This window comes from Henckelia pumila, chromosome 4 (assembly GCF_033568475.1).
Source record: "Henckelia pumila isolate YLH828 chromosome 4, ASM3356847v2, whole genome shotgun sequence".
In the NCBI taxonomy this organism is placed as follows: Eukaryota; Viridiplantae; Streptophyta; class Magnoliopsida; order Lamiales; family Gesneriaceae; genus Henckelia; species Henckelia pumila.
Window position 1 is genome coordinate 36,668,318 of NC_133123.1, and position 19,184 is coordinate 36,687,501.

At 30.8% G+C, this 19,184-nt stretch overlaps 1 protein-coding gene across 1 annotated transcript; it reads right to left on the reverse strand.

Annotated features, from left to right (window-relative positions):
* Positions 1–12,346: 12,346 nt before the first annotated feature.
* Positions 12,347–18,376, reverse strand: LOC140863313 (diacylglycerol O-acyltransferase 2D). Its single transcript, XM_073266652.1, has 9 exons — positions 17,935–18,376; positions 17,763–17,837; positions 17,614–17,699; positions 16,530–16,636; positions 16,292–16,447; positions 14,902–14,988; positions 14,251–14,348; positions 12,956–13,043; positions 12,347–12,612 (listed from the first exon to the last, which is right to left on the reverse strand). Exons 1-9 carry the CDS (start codon positions 18,117–18,119, stop codon positions 12,511–12,513), a joined length of 984 nt encoding a protein of 327 aa, XP_073122753.1. The 5' UTR covers positions 18,120–18,376; the 3' UTR covers positions 12,347–12,510.
* Between the last annotated feature and the right edge of the window lie 808 nt (positions 18,377–19,184).

A 19,184-nucleotide genomic window follows, 5' to 3' on the forward strand; every position in this document is an offset into this window, starting at 1 on the left:
GTTCAAGGAATCATTACCTTCCTTCACAAACACTGGTGTTTCGGAAGATTCACCAGTTTCAAAAACACTTTCTTTAAAACCAAGACCAAACTTCTTATTCTTACCCATAGTCAAAATGGAATCAAGTTTGCTTGAACTGGAATTAAATTTATCAAGTGTTGTTTTTGCTCTTTCAAGTTCAGAATTCAGCAACCCTAATTCCAGATCTTTCTTACTCATGAGAACTTCCAATCTAGCCACAGCAGCTTTCAATTCAGTATTCTCTTTTGTAAGGGTTGTGTTCAACTGATTCCTCTTGTTCCAATCACAGTACAACTCTTCTTAGAGTTTTTGAATACCTTCCAGAGTATATGGATCAGCTACCTGTTCTTCATGATTACTGGAATTATCAAGATTAGAAGCAACAAAACAAACAGATTTTTGAACTGTGTTGCGTCCAGGTGTTGCAACACCGGAGCCAACACCGAGTGGATTGATCTAAAAATTTTTCTTACTTTCCAGTAAAGCAGTAAAAGATATGAGATCTGCCTGTTCAACCTTTTCTTGTTCTTCTTATGAATCATCATCACTCAGAGAAATATTCATACCTTTCCGAAGGCGATTTGCGCATTTATAAGCATAGTGGCCATATCTCTTACATTTCCTGCATTGAACATTATCAAAATTTTTACTTGAGGACTGAACTTTACCTTCATACCTTTGTCGAGATCCCCGAGTAGCAACAGGTTTTTGAGGCTTCTCTGAAGTAGGTAGTTTAGGGAATTTTGAAGGTTGTGCACCTTTCACATCCTTCTTTTCTTTCATTACCTTGAGATAATCAGTGAACTTCTTTGAGATCAAGGCAATCGAATTCTCTTTAAGATCAGATTTCTTTACTTCCTGTTGAACTTCAGAAAAATCATTGTAAACATCATTAAATACTTGAAAGGCAATAGATTTACCTTTTGAATCATCTTCGGCTTCCAACTCTATCTCATAAGTGCAAAGAGAACTAATTAACTCATCCAAACCCATTATAGATGTATCTTTTGATTCATCTATAGCACAAATCTTGGTGTGAAATCTTTTGGGGACAGAACGAAGCACTTTGGATACAATTCTCTCGTTCGAAATAGGATCACCAAGAACAGATGCTTCATTTGCAAGGCTCTTCAATCTTCCATTATATTCCATGATGGTATCTGATTCCTCCATTCTCATTTTCTCAAATTTTGAAGTTATGAGACGCATCCTTGTTTTCTTAACACTTGCCGAGCCTTCACAGTGAGTTTGCAGTTTCTCCCAAGTATCCCTAGCACAAGTACAAGTACCAATTAGATTAAACATGTTCATATCAACTGAAGTGAACATAGCATTAAGAGCTTTAGCATTATAAATAGCCGCAGTATTCTCATCGGCTGTCCATTGTGATCTTGGCTTTGGTCCTGGTACATCATCATCTCTCATAGGTGGTGTCCAATCGTCAAGAACACGTTGTCAAGCATTGGACTCAATGGATTGAATGTACATGCTCATCTTCAGTTTCCAAGGGCCGTAATTTTTTCCATCCAAAATAGGTGGACGAATTGCACTTGTGTACGGAGTGTCCATAACTAACCTGTAACACAAACCAGGAACTCACTTAGTAAAGTCAAGTGGTGGCTCTGATGCCACGTGAAAGAAACGGTGTACGTGGTTGGTTATGTAAAAAGGGCAGTGTTGTCCTTTGTGTTGTAACACCACAGATAACACAGTGCAGCGAAAATTTAAAGCGTAAATAAAACACAAGTAATTAATTTTGCACGAGTATAAAACTCGTGCGGGTGCTTTAAGGCTAAATATTACTAGTAAACGTAAGATCAGTCTTACAAAGTAATCTTAGTAATTTTACGAAAAATCATTAAATCCTAAATTTCTCAACAAGTTGAGAAATCAAACTTGCATCCTAAAATACAACATAGTATAAAAGAAATTGGATGTAACTCCCGTAGCCTAAATTAAAGAGACAAAAAAGATCTTCAACAACACAGTTCCCACAGTGTTGTCTCTGATGTCTTCAATACGAACGGCAACACGGGGACATGCAACAACGATGGTTGCAAACCTTGCTTCAGAGTTCTTCAAATTCTTCAACAGAATTCTTCAGAGTATGCGCAGTGTATTATCGTCTGAAGTCTCCATTCATCTTGTGTGTGAAATCCCCTTTTATAGATTAGCATTCAAATCTTGAAAATTTTTTTAGATAAAGTCATACATGAATAAGGAAACATGTTTTAGTATGAAATAAACTATATCAAATCTTTCAAATCAAATCTTGATAATATCGAATTATATTATATCGAATAATCACCTTATCAAGACATAATTTAAACTTGGCAAATATATCTTTAAAATAATCGATATATACTCAGGATATTTACCATATATTCTATCTTGTCTAGAAAGCAAAATCTAATAATATCAATTAATACAAGGGCCGAAAATATCAAGGAATAAAATTTCTTTCAATTTCCAATCGTGCTTCAAACTTTGAGCTTGCATTTGGCTTCAACTGAATTAACACCCACCTCAAAAAATATTTATTTAACAAGTTCAAAGTTTTTGGGGGGGAAAATGGAATGAATAATGGCAATAAGTAGCAAAACAATTGAGCCGATTGCTTATTTATAGTTTATACCATCCGACACCAACTGAAAAAATAACTTTGGGTCCAGGTATAATTGAACCCGAATTTTTTTTTTTCCCAAAAAAAACCCCGATACTAGACCTTATAGCATCAATACATTTAATTATCATAATCGAGTAGAATCAATATATTTGGGCTAATGATAATCATCGGATCTACTGCATATATAGCATTTTTTTTTTACGTGGGAACCCGCAGCCGCTACCTTTCGGTATGCTCTGGATAAACCCGCGGACTAACGTAATAGCCTGCAAACTACGCTAATCAGGTAAACCACACTGGGCAAGCCCTGTGTGACAGGCTAGTTCGAAAAAGTCTTTGCATTGGGAATCGAACTCCTTACCTCTGACCAAGAGTTTACCTACTCCACCAACTTGAACACCCCTTTGAAGACACATATATAGCAATATTATCGATAAGAAGGTTGGTCGCTTTCCTCGCCTTCATCCCCTACCCGATCTAAAAGCAGGTCTTTACAAATTTTCAAATACCAACATGAAAGATGTCTTCTATATAATCCAAAAACCAAAGGTGAATACAAACTTTTCCGGAATTATAGCTAGAACTATCACCTACTGCACCAATCATAAAACAAAATAATTATAAGCGTGGCAACTTTGTAATGGAATTTTAAAACTTAGAAGCATACATATCTATGGTTGGAATAATTGATACAGCTACCTAATCTAGATTTAGAGCCAATTAAAAAAAACAAATAGAGTAAATGACGGTTCACATATAAAAAAAAAAATTGATCTATGAAAAGAATCCAAAATATTATTTTTAACTGCAAAAATATATTTTTTGTTAACTATGCTATGAAAAATATTGTGTCATATATACGGATTTGAGTGAAAAGTATTTGACTCATAAAAAAATATATTTTTATATCAAAAACGTTAATTTTAATCGTAAGTATGAACTGAATTAACCTATCGTGAGACATAGTTCACCGATGTGATATGGTTATTGAAAATAGTTCCATCCAAGGCCTTTCCGATTATACCCGATATCAATAGCAAGAATAGAATAAACTTCCCATTTCAATTCCCTCATAGTTCCATTATGAAAATGTATACCATTAATGTCAGTGTCATATTTCATTCCAGAGTATCAAAATATTTATCTATTAATATTTTCATATTTTTATACAAATATTTATCTATTTTTATCCATATTTTTGAATTTATAAATATATAGTACAAATAAATTTTAACTTTAACCATAATTTACCCTATCAATATTCATTACTACCGTTCAAAAAAAATACTACGTCCATAACTATATAATTAAGATTTTTGATCACAAATATATATGAACTAACTTTTCCATAGTTGATTTTTTTGACCCCTAAAAGTATCCTTCCTCCAAATACCATTATTTTCAAAACTAAACGGAACTGACATCAATATCAAAATATTAATATTGAATACAAAATTTACTCTAACTCACTAAAATTCAAATAAAAAATGATTACATGTAAATTACGCAAAATACATTGAAATTTAACCTACGAGTATCGTTTGCAACTAATTATGAATATTATAATCTACATAATTCGCTAGTGATAATAATTATCTAAGTGACGAGGCAATTAAATCTTGACTCCAAGTTCTTATATAAGCATTTCAAATATATTAATGTACACACAATTTAATTAGTTGTTTAGGTGGCCAATATATATCCTTAATTTCCTAAAAATTATATTTATTTAATTCCCAAGTCAAAAGAAAGCGTGGCCAGTAGCTGAGTGCGCCTATCACAACCTTTCCCTTCTTTCTATAAAGCTACTCAGGCTTTTTTTTCCTCTCGTGTTTGACTTTACATCAGAGACTTTACATCGGGGAAGATTATAAACGAAATTTATAACTTAGTATTATTTAACGTATACTCTTCAAAAAATAAATAAAAATAAAAATAAAACCACCACAACTCTTTTTTATAGTATCCGAAATATTACAACTTGGCTATGCAAAATACCATACCAGTATTCTGAAAAAGGCTAGCTAGTAGGAGGCCACCCCAGCGATGTTTAGACCATTTTTTAGCATATATTCTAATTCTTCTCCTCGTCCATCGTCATACATATTCTGCCAACTCTTCGTCTGTATCGAATTCAAACTCAAAATACATTATTGGAAATATCACATTTGTAAAAATCGAGACGGTAGAAAACTGGCCGGACACCGTCCTACGCGAGCAATATCCATTTAATGTCACAATTAAACATTTGTGCCACGTATTTGAAAGTGAAAGAAGATTTGAAAAAACCTTGGGAAAAAAGTATAAAGAAAACCCTTGATGTTAACTCAATATAGTCTTTTAAAACATCAGAGGCTTTTGATTTTTCACAAGAATCGTGAATTCAATTTGCTAAGAAGAACACATGACGAATACTGAATTACTTACAGGTTGTAAATCCAATAATCGTATCGTACCGAAAAACTTGTAAGTATATATTAGATTTGAATATGAAGAAAAAATGAAAGCCATGAAGAAAACCATGGAATTGCCATTCACAATCCACACAGAGATTAATTTAAAGTTTCAAACCAAACAAAATCAAACTTGCCAAGATATCAATTATTATAACCATAAAAACATTATTTATGTATGTATCATAAATCAATCAAAGAAAAATGAGAGAAAACATATATAAAATCACATATATATTTACAAATGTTTGTTTAATAATATAATATATGACTCACACATACACAAGCTGCTAGCTAGGATTAATTAATTTAAACCGTTTGACCTCAACATAGGTTCTCTAATTTCATGATGTGCATGAGTATTAGTCGTCGAATTCTTCTTGATGAAATCCAAACAATCCGCAATGGCTTCTGCGCAGAAGGATTTGGAGTGTGCGAGTGATCTTATCCCGCAGTATTCACTTCTGTCATACCCCAAATCCTTGCTCTTTCCGGCAGTACTGTTTTTCTTACACAAATTCCACCTCAAAGAACGCAAACGATCCTCGTACATGCGCTTCAATCTCCTGAGTATCCCCAGCAGATGCAACAACTTTCTGCGCAGCTTTCTTACGGAGAATCTTCTCGAGTTTACTCGAAAACCCTTTACGCCGTAGCATTTCTTGATCATTATTCTGTCGCAGCTCATGATTTTTTCCTCCTATATATAGAATGAATGAAAAAATTTATATTTGACGTTGGTATATATATATATATATATATATATATATATATATCTGTGAAGCTGTTTCTTGCAAGAGTTTATAGGCAAAAAAATTCAACAATTTGTTTTTGTGGAGGGGATGGAAGGTACGTGGAAAACGATGGTGATTTTTTCAGACTTTGTTTGGGTCTTTAGACGCGGGGGAAATAGTATACACAACGTGTAAATTTTCTCTCATATTTAATGTTTATAATTATAATATAATATGAATTACAATATAATATATTACGCACTAGTGTGCTTATTAGAGTATTATTTATTTACATGTGAAAAGTATATTTTATATTAAAATTATATGTATGTTTTGTGTCTACTCTGCAATATATATATATATATATATATATATTTATATATATTACGATAAAACTTGTATTAAAAACAAAATCAAGAGAGGTTTTTAATTACAAGATTTATCACCCAAAAAAAAAAACTACCCCACTCTCAAACAAACGAGAAGAGGAAAGAAATAGCAAAAAATGCAAGAGAAAGTGTTACTTCATTAACCGATCTACGAACATGTCAGCGATATATATTTTATTTCTTTTAATTAACTAGTATTTTATTAAAGGAGAAATATGTTTTGTCGGGAACATCCGTGAATGCTGAATTTTGAATTTTATATGAGACATGATAATAGGTTAAATTATATACACTAGCTACTACTTGTGTGAAATATATAATTGTTGAAACTTTCCGATGACTTGTTAATTAACATCCCATGTAATATAATTTTAATCATAAAAAAATAATATTTTTCATAGATTACTTATTAAATAACATCCCATGTAATATAATTTTAATAAAAAATAATAATATTTTTCATAAATTAGTCGATGATCCGTTTAACAAAATTAGTTACAATTTCACACGAGTTTTTATGAATTAATTATAATTATTAATTTAATAATGTTTGGTGTGCAAGGCGGCAAAGAAAAATCAGGAGGAAATTAAAAGTGGTGTTTATTTGGCTAAAAATCAAGCGAAATGAGTGGTTGTAAATTATATGGTCTTATAATAAGCATAATTGCCTGCCATTATTTCGATAGTGTACCTATCTTAATCTAGTAGACTTTTTATGATCTACCTTTAATTATCATTAATTAGTAAAAAAGAAGAAATTTTTTTTTCCCCTCGCGTGTTGAACAAATAAAATAGCTGGTAGAAGTAATGGTAAATTGGTAAAATATTATTTTTGTTCTAGTTATGCTCTTCAGCTACCTTAATTTTTCGTACAATACTCAAATTGATACAAACTTTTCTCGGGTCAGTTTGGCATACATGAGAGATATATCTTGTAAAATTTACTGTGAGATCGTCTCATTATATTTTTTATTTTAATTTAATTACTGTTCGAACTTAGTGAGCATGATGACTTAACAAGTTCGCTCCTCGCACAACAAGTAACAGATAAAAGCTGGAAATTTCATATATTTTGCAACTACATAGTTCTTCTCCAACATTTCTTAAAATCCTTAAAAGTAAAACCATAAAATAAACTTCTTAGACAATCGACATGAACATATATAATCAGTTATACTCTTGGGTAATGTCTGAGATTGATTTAAAAAAGTTCTTCTGAGTTTTTCTTTCAAATTTTGTTTATATTATGTTTATCTAATTTAAAATTTCAAAACATAAATATAGATGTACATTTTTTAGCTATATTTTATATATTTTAAAGTCACTTTAATGTTAATATTTTGAATCGATTTGAATATAAGTTCTAACAAAAGGTACCGTTTGATAAGTATGATGTGATAAAGAATACATAGATAAGTAATATAATGTAATAAAAAAATAAATAAAAATTATAGTTAATATAACATTTGATTTGATTGATAGATTATAGTATATTTGATTTTATTTGATTGATTAAATTTTATATAAAAATTATAAATTATCATTTTGTCCTTTTAACAATAAAAAATATTAATAATATTATTTATAGGAGGTAATATAGTAATTTAAATTCAATGATTTGATTGATGTAAGATAAATAATTAATGATTTGATTGATATAAAATAAATAATTAATAGATTAATAAATAATATAACAAAAAAACGCGTGATTGGATAAGATAAGTTATACATAAATTAATAATACATGCTACCAATGGTATTTATATTATACTTGATCATTAAATTAAAAAACTGCAAACTAAGTGTGACTATATGAAACAACTCTAAACTATATACCTATTTCTACATTTAAAATCGTAATTTTTTTAAAATAAAAAACTAAGGACATGATTGGTATGAAAAAATGAGATGGGAATGGAATGTGCATTCCCATCTCATTCCTCATACCTATGTTTGGTATCACCTTTGGAATGTGAATGATTATTCTCATTGGAATGGTTATTCTCATGTTCATGGGAATGACAATTCCATCCAAAAATGGATGGAATGGCCATTCTCACTCTATTTTTATTTTTGTAAAATATTTTCTTTTATATTTAGTTTATTTCTAACAATCTAACCATATATAATAATAATAATAATAATAATAATAATAATAATAGTAATAATAATAATAATAATAATAACAATAATAATTAATATTATATATAAAACAACAAAATATTATATAATTTTTTTACTATTATGTATAATATTTATTATCACGTATAAATCCTTATTAGTATTATGATGTATTTATTTATCTATTATTATTATTTATAAAATATTAATTAAAAATCATTTATTTATTTATTTATTTTTATTTTTATAACTAATATTAATAAAATAATAATAATTATATTATTTTTATTATTATAATTAATTATTTTTATTATTTAAAAAATATTATTGTATTAAAAAATATTTTAAAAATTATTCATATTAATATATAAGTTAAATTAAATTAAATAGAATTATTTTATTATATTATTAATTTATTATTTAATAATAATAATAATAATAATAATAATAACAACAACAACACATATGATATGAGTAGTAATTATTTGTTTCTTTTTGCTTAAAAATATTTTGATTATTAAAATAATTTCATCCATTTCATTTTATTTTTTTCGATACCAATCATTGGAATGGAATTAAAGTATCATTCAATTCCTATTGTCATTCCATTCCAAAGTTATTCTATTCCTTTCTTATTTCATTCTAACGTATCAATCATGCCCTAAGGTTCTGTTTGAAAATATATTTTAAAACGTTTTTAGTGTTTTATAATTTTAAAAAATTATAAGCCTGTATTTGGACAAGATTTTTGTAAAATATTTTTGAAAAATATATTTTTAAAAGTGTTCTCCCAATATTTTAAAAAACAAATGAAATGTATTTTTAGATGTTTTTAGAAATTAAAATAGAAGACAAAGATGAAAATCAAAATAGCAATACTTTGAAATGTAAATGTTTTTACAGAATAGTTGTCTAAACACATATTTATTCTTAAAAGTACTTTTAAAATATTTTATGAAAAAAAATTTAAAAAACAATTTTATAAAAATGTTTTATGATTAATCCTCCTTAGGAGCTTAACCAACTTATGCGATAACAATTCAGGTTGGAATTTCATTAAAATAAAAAAAATAAAAAAAAATGAGACCGTATCACTCGACAGGCTACAATATCATATAGATTTTGGGCTCACACTCTTATCTCTCACATATTACAAAATGGTCCCTAAACTCACTCAATTTCCTAGTAGAGCCCTCAAAGTTATTGAAACATTAGAAATCACAATTTTGAGCACCGAGCACGTAAATCTGAATACGTGTAAGTCAGGTAAATTTCTTGGCTTAATTTCATTAACTACCTCCAAATTTTTTCTTCCCACTCTTTCCGTGTGGTAAGATAAATTTTGAAAGTAAAATTAAATTGGAGGATTGACCAATTCAAGGTGTTGAGTATAGAACAATATCCACAACACAGTCAATGATGATCTAACGGAATCAACAAACAACCAGATACAACTTCTTGTATCGAAACAAAAACAATCACCAATGAATCAATGAACAAGATTCACCACACATTCGATACAAGTCAATCTCAATATAGAAGCAATCAATCGATGAAACAAATAAATCGACACGACGATATATAGTGGTTTGGATCTAATATACTGAATCCACTTATTGGCCCAAGGCTCATTCATTATCACCGAAAAACCAAGTATCACAGTCATCTTACAATCAATGTACTAATTTCATCAGCACAATACACGAAAATGAGAATTGAATCGAGAATCAAAGATACAATGATGAATGATCAACTACCAATCTAATCTCCAAAAGATTATCAGAGAACACAAGAGAGAAAAGTATTGATGTTATTAGGTTTTTATCTCACTTATGCAGCTCGTCTATCTTTCTCTCTTCTTTCTTGTTCCCTATATGCGTAGTTTCGTTTCTACCGTTGTGTCAGTTAGGGTATTTTGCCAAAGATCTAATTCTCTATGGCCATTACCTTGGGTTTTATTGTGCACCTCATTTGATACTCACATCTCATTAGATGTGTGTGTGAATAAGAAAAGCCAACTCATCACATAAGGAAATTTTGTCTCATGACTATCGTATGCACAAATTCGTGATATTTTATAGTTTGGTCTAGGGGATGCAATGCAAACGAATCGAACCTGTTCGTGAATTTTTCGAGTCGGCTCGATAAATATTTGATTCGTATTCGAACTTATCAAACTCGAGCCGAATTCGAATATGTTCGAACTTTTTTGTTCGATCCGAGCTCGAGCCAAAATTAGTTTGTTCGATAGTTCACGAATAGTTCGCGAGCCTTAATATTTAATTAATATAATATAATTATATAATAAATATATATACATTTTCGAACATTTCGATCTTTTCGAACCATAATATCCGAGCAATAGTTCACGAATAGGTTCGAATATTTCAAGCCGAGCTCGAGCCAAAATATTTTAAATTATCGAACTTCGAATCGAGCTCGAACTCGAATATACTTATATCGAGCCGAATTCGAACTTTAAAATGTTATCATTATTCGGCTCGATTCGGTTCGTTTGCACCCCTAGTTTGGTCGAAGAAATCAATAGACTACAAACAAATCTTTTTAAAAGCTATTTTCTTAAAAAGTACGGTGTTTAGTTAGAGTTGGGATAACGAACCAAAATATCGACTTTTTGGGATACCGATACCGTACCGAAAGTTTTTCGATATATAAACATTTTTTTAGTATATCAAATTTTTTTCGGTATCTATACGGTATGAGTATGAATTTTTTCTATACAAAAATTTCAGAATTTCAATATCGGTACCGGTATGAATTTTTTTCATACCAATATTTTTTATACGGTATATCGAAAACTCACCCCTATGTTTAGTTACAAAAATTGTTTTAGAAAAAAAACATTTAAAACCTTTTTAGAAGATAAAATTTATAGTTTTTGAGTTTTTACTTCTATTGTCGTTTAAAAATAAAAGCAAAAGATCTTTTTATTATTTATCCAAATGACCAAACTATTAATGTTTTTTTGAAACAAAAACATTTAAAAAATGGACTTATTTAAATTTTTTTAAAAAACTTTTATATTCAAACTCGATCAGATAATCTGAAACTATAGAACAAAAACAAAAACTTATTATACGTCAATTTTGTGAAACAAATATTTTATTTAACCCAACTCATTAAAATTATTAATTTTTATGTAACAAATATTGTTTTCATTATAGATATGAAGAACACTTTTAAAAATATATTTTTTAAAAATATTTTACAAAACTCTTATCCAAACACATACTTATAATTTTTTTGAAATTATATAAAACACTTAAAACGTTTTAAAATATATATTCAAACAGAACCTCTAGTTTTTTTATTAAAAAATGACGGTTTTAAATGTAGAAATAGTTATATAATTTAGAGTTGTTTCATATAATCACGCTTAGTTTGCAGTTTTTTAATTTAATGATCAAATATAATATAAATACCGTTTGATAGCCTGTATTATTAATTTATGTATAAATTATCTTATCCAATCACGCGTTTTTTTTGTCATATTATTTATTCATCTATTAATTATGTATTTTATATAAATCAAATCATTAATTATTTATCTTACATCAATCAAATCATTGAATTTAAATTACTATATTACCTCATATAAATAATATTATTCATATTTTGTTATTGTTAAAAAGACAAAATGATAATTTATAATTTTTATATAAAATTTAATCAATCAAATCAAATATATACTACAATCTATCAACCAGATCAAATATTATATTAACTATCATTTTTATTTATTTTTTTATTATATTATATTACTTATCTATGTATTCTTTATCACATCATACCTACCAAACGGTACCTTTTGTTACAACTTATGTTCAAATCAATTCAAAATATTAACATTAAAGTGTCTTTAAAATATATAAATATAGCTAAAAAAGGTACATCTATATTTATGTTTTGAATTTTTAAATTAAATAAACATAATATGTGTTTGTGCAAAGTGCAAACAAATAGAGCAGCAGATAAATATGTGATTCTTCAATTTAAAAGCAAATGTACGAATTAAATATGACCATCTTTTTTTATATTTGAGCAAATCAAAAAACTTTTTTCCCAGAATTCTTATTATGTGTAAATATTGACAAATTGACTCCACGCTACATAATTATACATCATTATGTAGCACACAGCTGATATTACAGAATTCTCAGTTTTAAGTCAGGATAACCAACCCTCGCTTTGTGCCTTTCAAAGAGATTCTGAAGCGCTTCAAGAAACTGCTCATGGACTTCCGCAACCTTGTGTGGATACCAAAGGAAAGAAAAAGCAAAGACGAGACTCAGTTCGTGGCCAACACACGCATGGATTGACGGCAGCAAATAGGAAAAAAATAAATTTTTTTTGCAGAATTTCCAGAAGCAACACATTGATTCTATTATAGTGAATGATTGATTAAATAGCTGTTTTACGGGTTAAAATTGAAGGAAACGGGAATCCAAGTAGCCTCAACAATTTCTCAAGTGGAGTACCGTGGACTAGTCTAGCATATTCAGAAGCACAGAAGCTTAATCCCCTTTGTGTCTTTGAACATTCATAAAAAGCGAAATGATGAACGAATAGAAGATGTATGCAGAGGGATACCTCTTCTGGAGAAGGTTGCGGATTTTTCTTGATTATGATTGGTTGGCCGACCACCACATGCATTGGACGCCTAAAAGGAAGAGGTGAACTGCGAACAACAATCAGAAAAAAAAATCAGAATAAGAGCACTCACTTACTGAGAAATGCTTAGTTCGTTCCTCCATTTGAAAACGTAAGAAATATTAGCCGATAGGTGGTTCCATTCAAGTTAGCCAATTGCAGAGTAAAATAAAATCATATAAAGCAGGATCCTGCACCAAAACAACCTGCTATTTTCTCCTTTTTACAAGACTGGTTGAAAGAATCATTCCATGACATGACTACCTTGGATAGTAGACAGAGTTATTCATTTATTACTTTTATTATTGTTAAGCCTTTCGAACTTCCTGGTTGGCATTCTTGGCGTTTAGGTTGTCATTGATTGGCTGAAGTTGTAGAGGGGTGTGAGGTGCTAGACCTCATTAATCAAAACAACTCATAAAAGTTGTAAGATAGACTAATGCATGGGACAGAATCAATTTTCTTAAATTTTCTCTCGAGCTGACCATCCAATCTTTCGAAACAGTAATGAAGGAAAGAAGACCTCATGTCAGAAGCCAATAGTACACAGGTGTAAAGAGATAACACAATGCAACTAGATGGTCTGGTCATAAGCGCTGTGATACAGTCAAATGATTGACATTTAAAACCATTCTCATTCTCATTTCCCATTTAAATATTTAACTATGATCAAATTCTTGATATAGTCAATAACTATACCATCTTTTTAATCACGGATTCATCATAATAACAGATCTATAATAACCACAAAAATATCAAATTCAATCATCTAATCCTGTTCGGCCTAAAAATTAATAAGTTTTTACCGAAAAGCTACTTGTCCAAATAATTAAAGTATGATATGGGCTTCAGTTAATCTTGCCCAAATTGACCGAGGGAATGAGTAGAAAGAAGACAACAACTGCTAGGAAAACTGTAGCATTCATATACTCGTAGTGGGACGCAGCAGTTGGAGAATCTAATGTAGGGAACCAAGAAACAAAACTCGAGGAACCAGGCAAAATAGAGGGCCACCAACAATCCTCAAACAACATTAGCAAAGTCAATCCAACCAAAGCCAATACAGCAGCATATGCTACATTATTTTCCCCAACATATTGCAATATTTCCTTTTTGACGCTCAGAGGAAAATGAGTGGTGGACAACCATATTATCTACAAATGAACTGGATGCTATAAAAAGGGCAAAGCGGCAATTTTCGAAAGCTATAGCACATTCTCCTAAAATAAACATACCCGAGTACACCCCAAAAAAGTATCGGTGTAAACTTTATTGCTCTAGAAAATTCCAAGTAGAGTTTCCAGCTGGGCTTCCACCACTTGTACACATCTGACTGCACAATAAATGAAACAGTCATAAAGAAAGTGATGTTTGCATAAAATTGTTTAAAAAATTTTAACTGATGTGAATTTTCTATAATAGAGAAGCACCAAGGTGGAGGAGGCATGCCAAAGAAAATGTTTTGCATAGTTCAGGCCAGGTAAGAATTTTTTTTTCATTTTTCTAAAGAAACGTCATTAATAAACTTATTCATTTACTCATCTCATTCTTTTATTCATCTTCTTGAGTGTGAATATCATTGAAATGAAAAATGAAGGTTTGTGTGGGAAGATGACTTATCCACCAATTGTGCTTTGCAGCAATCATTACTGGACTATGTTTTCTACTAAGAAAATAAAGAAATTTAAATGGAAATTGAAATGATAAACAGGGTCCAATACAGAAAGCATGATGCATTTTTAGATATGTACTAAATTTATTTAGCCCCTTTACATGTCAGACAACAATCTAATTGAGTAAGTGATGAGCTAGTCCAATCCAATGAGTATTTAGAAAATATACTTTCACACGAAACAACCAGAGAGAACAAACAAACAAAATCATACTTGACCATAGCAGAAAACAGGAACCAAAGGTTTTCCTAACTCCATAGCAATGCGTACGAATCCTGTCCTTCTTCTAAGGAAAGCAATCTGTGTAAGAAGCATTAGAGAATTTAGCCACTAGCACGTACACATGTAGGAAAGTTTAGAGATTCATATATTGAATCTATAATTTAGCCTATCCACGCAACAGGCAACTTGATAAAACAATCTCAGACTCCCTTCCTGCCAAAATTGCAAATATAATTGAATAAAATAACCAACAAAGGTGAACTTTTCCGAGTCTTTAGAGTTTAGACTCGTTAGGTTTTATTTGGAGCAAAAAATGAGGTTTGAGCTGGTGAGGATGGTCGAGGGATTTGCAACCAGGACCAGTGAGCACTCACCCGAGTCTTTCTGCTTTCCACAATAAGTTTCATGACATTTTTACTTCATAGGATGATTGTTCTTGCAATGGTTTAGCATTTTTTAGAAGAATCGTAGTATGGAACAAAACATCGCTTTCAGTTTTTTTAGTTGAAGGATTTTGAAATTTTATTTAGGAAGGTTGAAACTTGAAAGGCAGATTTTGTTTTTAGAACCTGGTTCTTATTTTTATGAAAATTTTCAAGCTGCACTATGGAGGAATTAAAACCCAGATTAAATGACAGGCATCACAGCCCTTGTCATTCTGCCAAAGGCAAAAAAAGATAAAATTACGGGTCATTACAACTAATCTCTACAATGACCAGATTGCACCTCCCTCCCAAATCAAGATGATATCCATACATCTACCTCGGAGGAAATAGACACCGGGCATTTTGGTACACGGGGATGGCACATAGACTTAAACATACCATAGTTATTTTATACCAAATTGTAAACATTTTCAAACTTTATGCAACTAATGCAAGGTAAATACCATGACAATTTTTGAAAGTGAGATTTGTGCAATTTGGAAGCATCTCAGATGAGATAAGAGATACTGTAAATTGCCCTTAAGAAACCGGATCACAAAGATCTTTTGTAAACATTAGAAGACTGAAAGTTCACCCCCAAAACGATCACATGGCGTAAGAACTTACAATGAAGTATTCAGCGATGCCATGCCTATAACAGAAATTTGAAGTCATAGGTTGAACATAATCTCATTTTCTTGTTAAGCTTAATCAATGCTAGACATCATTTGTGATGGTATAACATTCACAACAGAAGAAAACGTTTAGACGTCAAGAGGTCCTGCAGAAATCGATGCAATAAAGCATATGCATATTGGATGCATCCTAAAACAGTATAAAACTAAAAGCAAATAAGCTAGTGAGGAAAAAAATTCTAATTCAGGTCACCAAGCAAGTTGATTAACACTCATTAAACAGTGTACCGAGCACAAACATTGAATTGCAACAAAATTAACCTCAGAGCCATGCTCCATAAAAAAGGCCTCTTGAACTCCCCCTGGCACTATGACACAGCTGTACCCTGATGCTAGAAGGGAATAAAATTTTTTCCTTGTGGCAGGTGTAAGTCCCAACCAAGACCAAATATGTCTCAAGAATGGCGTGTAGAATACCTGATCAAATTTCCTCATAATTAGAACTAGCATTGGCACATTAAACTTTTACCATATGATTCATATAAAGATGTGTTCTTACAGCAGTACTGGCAAGAACCTTGATTTTGGGGAGACGCATGAAGCCTGTAAGATCAGCAAGTGCAATAATTCCAATAGGCCAAACTGAATGTGGTTCATAGCCAAAAACTGCAAGAAGTAATGTTAAAACTTACAAGTTTCAGAACGAAATGAACTTCTCATCTAAATTCATTGGCTAAACTAAAGAAGCAGAAATGAGCACAACACCTCTCCACACCTGATACCATTTAATAAAAGCAAATAAATATTTGAGTATTCGACTAAAATACTTGGTTTACAATTTACTGACTTAAAAACAAAATTTTTGTAAACAAATTGAAAGTGGATCAATTCTGAAACGAAACAAGACCAGTCACCCATAGTTTTGCTTATTATTTCTTCTAGTTTATCTACCGAAAGAAGATTAGACAAGTTAAGCTTCCCTAGGTTGATCATACTGCTAGTTTCTTCCTTTCACTTAATGTGTATGCCTGCTACATCTGCAGATTAGGAAAAATGATAAGCCTCCAAACCCAGAGTGTGAACGCAAATTGAAATTATGAGTTTATATTACATGATGTGAATCCATATAGTCTTCAAAAAGCAATCTTTTCACTTTGTTTATACTATATGATGTGAGTTTAAGTTTATATCATATGATGTGATATTTCATATCTTAAGATGCCATAACCGATGCAACCAAAATGAATGAGATTCTGTTGAGCTTATGTAGAAAGGCAAATCATAATTAAATTGTATCTGGATAACTCGATATTAACCCCCACCCTCAATTTGAAGCAACTGAATCACCTCGATTTCACACCTACATAAAATCAGCTCAGTAACACATAATCTTGGAACAGAACCAGAACTTGAAGCTGCTGAATCACCTCACAACATCACACCTAAATAAAATCAATTCAGTAGAATTTGACAAAAGGCCAAAATTTGAAGCTACTGAATCACCTAAATTTCACACCTAAAGACAATCAGTTCAGTGACATCAGGCAGGTTTTCATCAGAGGGTAAAAAAACCCTATAGTCATAAAAGAAGAGGAAAACACTTAAATACTAAAACACGAGCACATATAAAGAAGTGGGCATACCATATGCCTCATTAGGATCAAAGGCTTTTATGTTCTCCACATACAAAGTCACAGGGAAATAACCAACTGCATGCTTGCATATATACCTGATAATAAGGATTTAGATCACAAAACTTCAAAGTAAGCAAATGGCAACTGCACAAGCTAACCTAGATAGATTCCGACCCCATTTGCTCCTCTCATCAATTGGAATGACCATAAATACCAAAAGCAATCCTATAACTCTGAGAACCAATCACAGACAATCCAGAACTCATTTATCAATAGAACTCGCAAAAACACACACACACAAGGGGGGTGGATAGGAAATGGAATACGAACAAAAGGGCTTTGGAAAATGGGAGGAATACGAAGGATAGAAGGATGACGATGACGTTGAAATGAACTGCACCCAGCCACAACACTAGTGCCAGCACCATGTGAAACACCGATGATTGGGCACCTTCGAACTCCGCCGGGGTCAGGGACTCCTCCCTCCGGACAACCCCATCCGTCTCCGTCGCCATAAGCTGCACCAGCTTGAAGTAGCCTTTGTTGGAGGCGATTGAATGCGTTTTATTGGGAGCGCCGCCCCTTTTTATAGTTGCTTTCTTGGATCCAGACAAAGCTAAAAGGTAAGGTCTTTAACACAGTAGCGGCTGCCAAATCGATGTAATTAATTGTTTGGAATAAAAGGAAACCAAAAAATGAAAATTGAATTCCACAACGGCATCAAGATTTTGTTGGTGTGGGGATGATATGTGTGCGCTGGTTGTTACATGAAGGTTCCATTGGCATTTGGATATTTGGAAATTGGAATGGATGGGATTTTTATAACTTTTAAATAAACTAATAAAGTAATTGAGTTTTTTTAAAAAAATTAATTCTTTGGATTGGACTCTTTGACAAAAAAAAATAATAAAATATTTAAATATAGGGATCATACTCATTTTTAGTTTTAGAGGTTCGATTCATATTATAATGAAAAATAATATTTATGATATAAAAATTAATAACTTTAATGAGTTGGGTCAAATAAGATATTCATTTCACAAAATTGACGTCTCATAAGTTTTTGTTTTTGTTCTATAGTTTCAGATTATCTGATCGAGTTTGGACATAAAAGTTTTTAAAAAAATTTTAAATAAGTCCATTTTTTAAATGTTTTTGTTTCAAAAAACATTAATAGTTTGGTCATTTGGATAAATAAGGAAAAGATCTTTTGTTTTTATTTTTAAACGACAATAAAAGTAAAAACTCAAAAACTATAAATTTTATCTTCTAAAAAGGTTTTAAATGTTTTTTTTTTCTAAGAGGGTGTTTGGAAGAGCTTTTAAGCTCTTAAAAACTGCTTTTAAGTTGTTTTAGAGCTTAAAAGCTCTCCGGATCCGTTTGATAATTTTTTTTAAAAACAGCTTATAAGCTGTCAAAATAAGTTATTTGACAGCTTATAAGCTGTTTTTAAAAAAGTAAGGGGATGTACTTTTTTCAAAAAGATCTTATTTAACATTCTATCTCTCTAAAATATCCTTAAATATTTTAATAAATCTCCATCATATCCTCCACCCATTAAATATTAAATATTATTTTTT

What these genes read in the sequence shown, in the direction of transcription:
- LOC140863313 (XM_073266652.1), bottom strand. Translation starts at nt 18,119, where the DNA reads ATGGCGACGGAGACGGATGGGGTTGTCCGGAGGGAGGAGTCCCTGACC. An exon ending in CTGTTTTCTGCTATGGTCAA is followed by an intron (nt 14,349 to 14,901) that starts GTATGATTTTGT and finishes TTTATTGTGCAG; the next exon opens with TCAGATGTGTACAAGTGGTG. An exon ending in CTTTTTTGGGGTGTACTCGG is followed by an intron (nt 13,044 to 14,250) that starts GTATGTTTATTT and finishes TGTTGTTCGCAG; the next exon opens with TTCACCTCTTCCTTTTAGGC.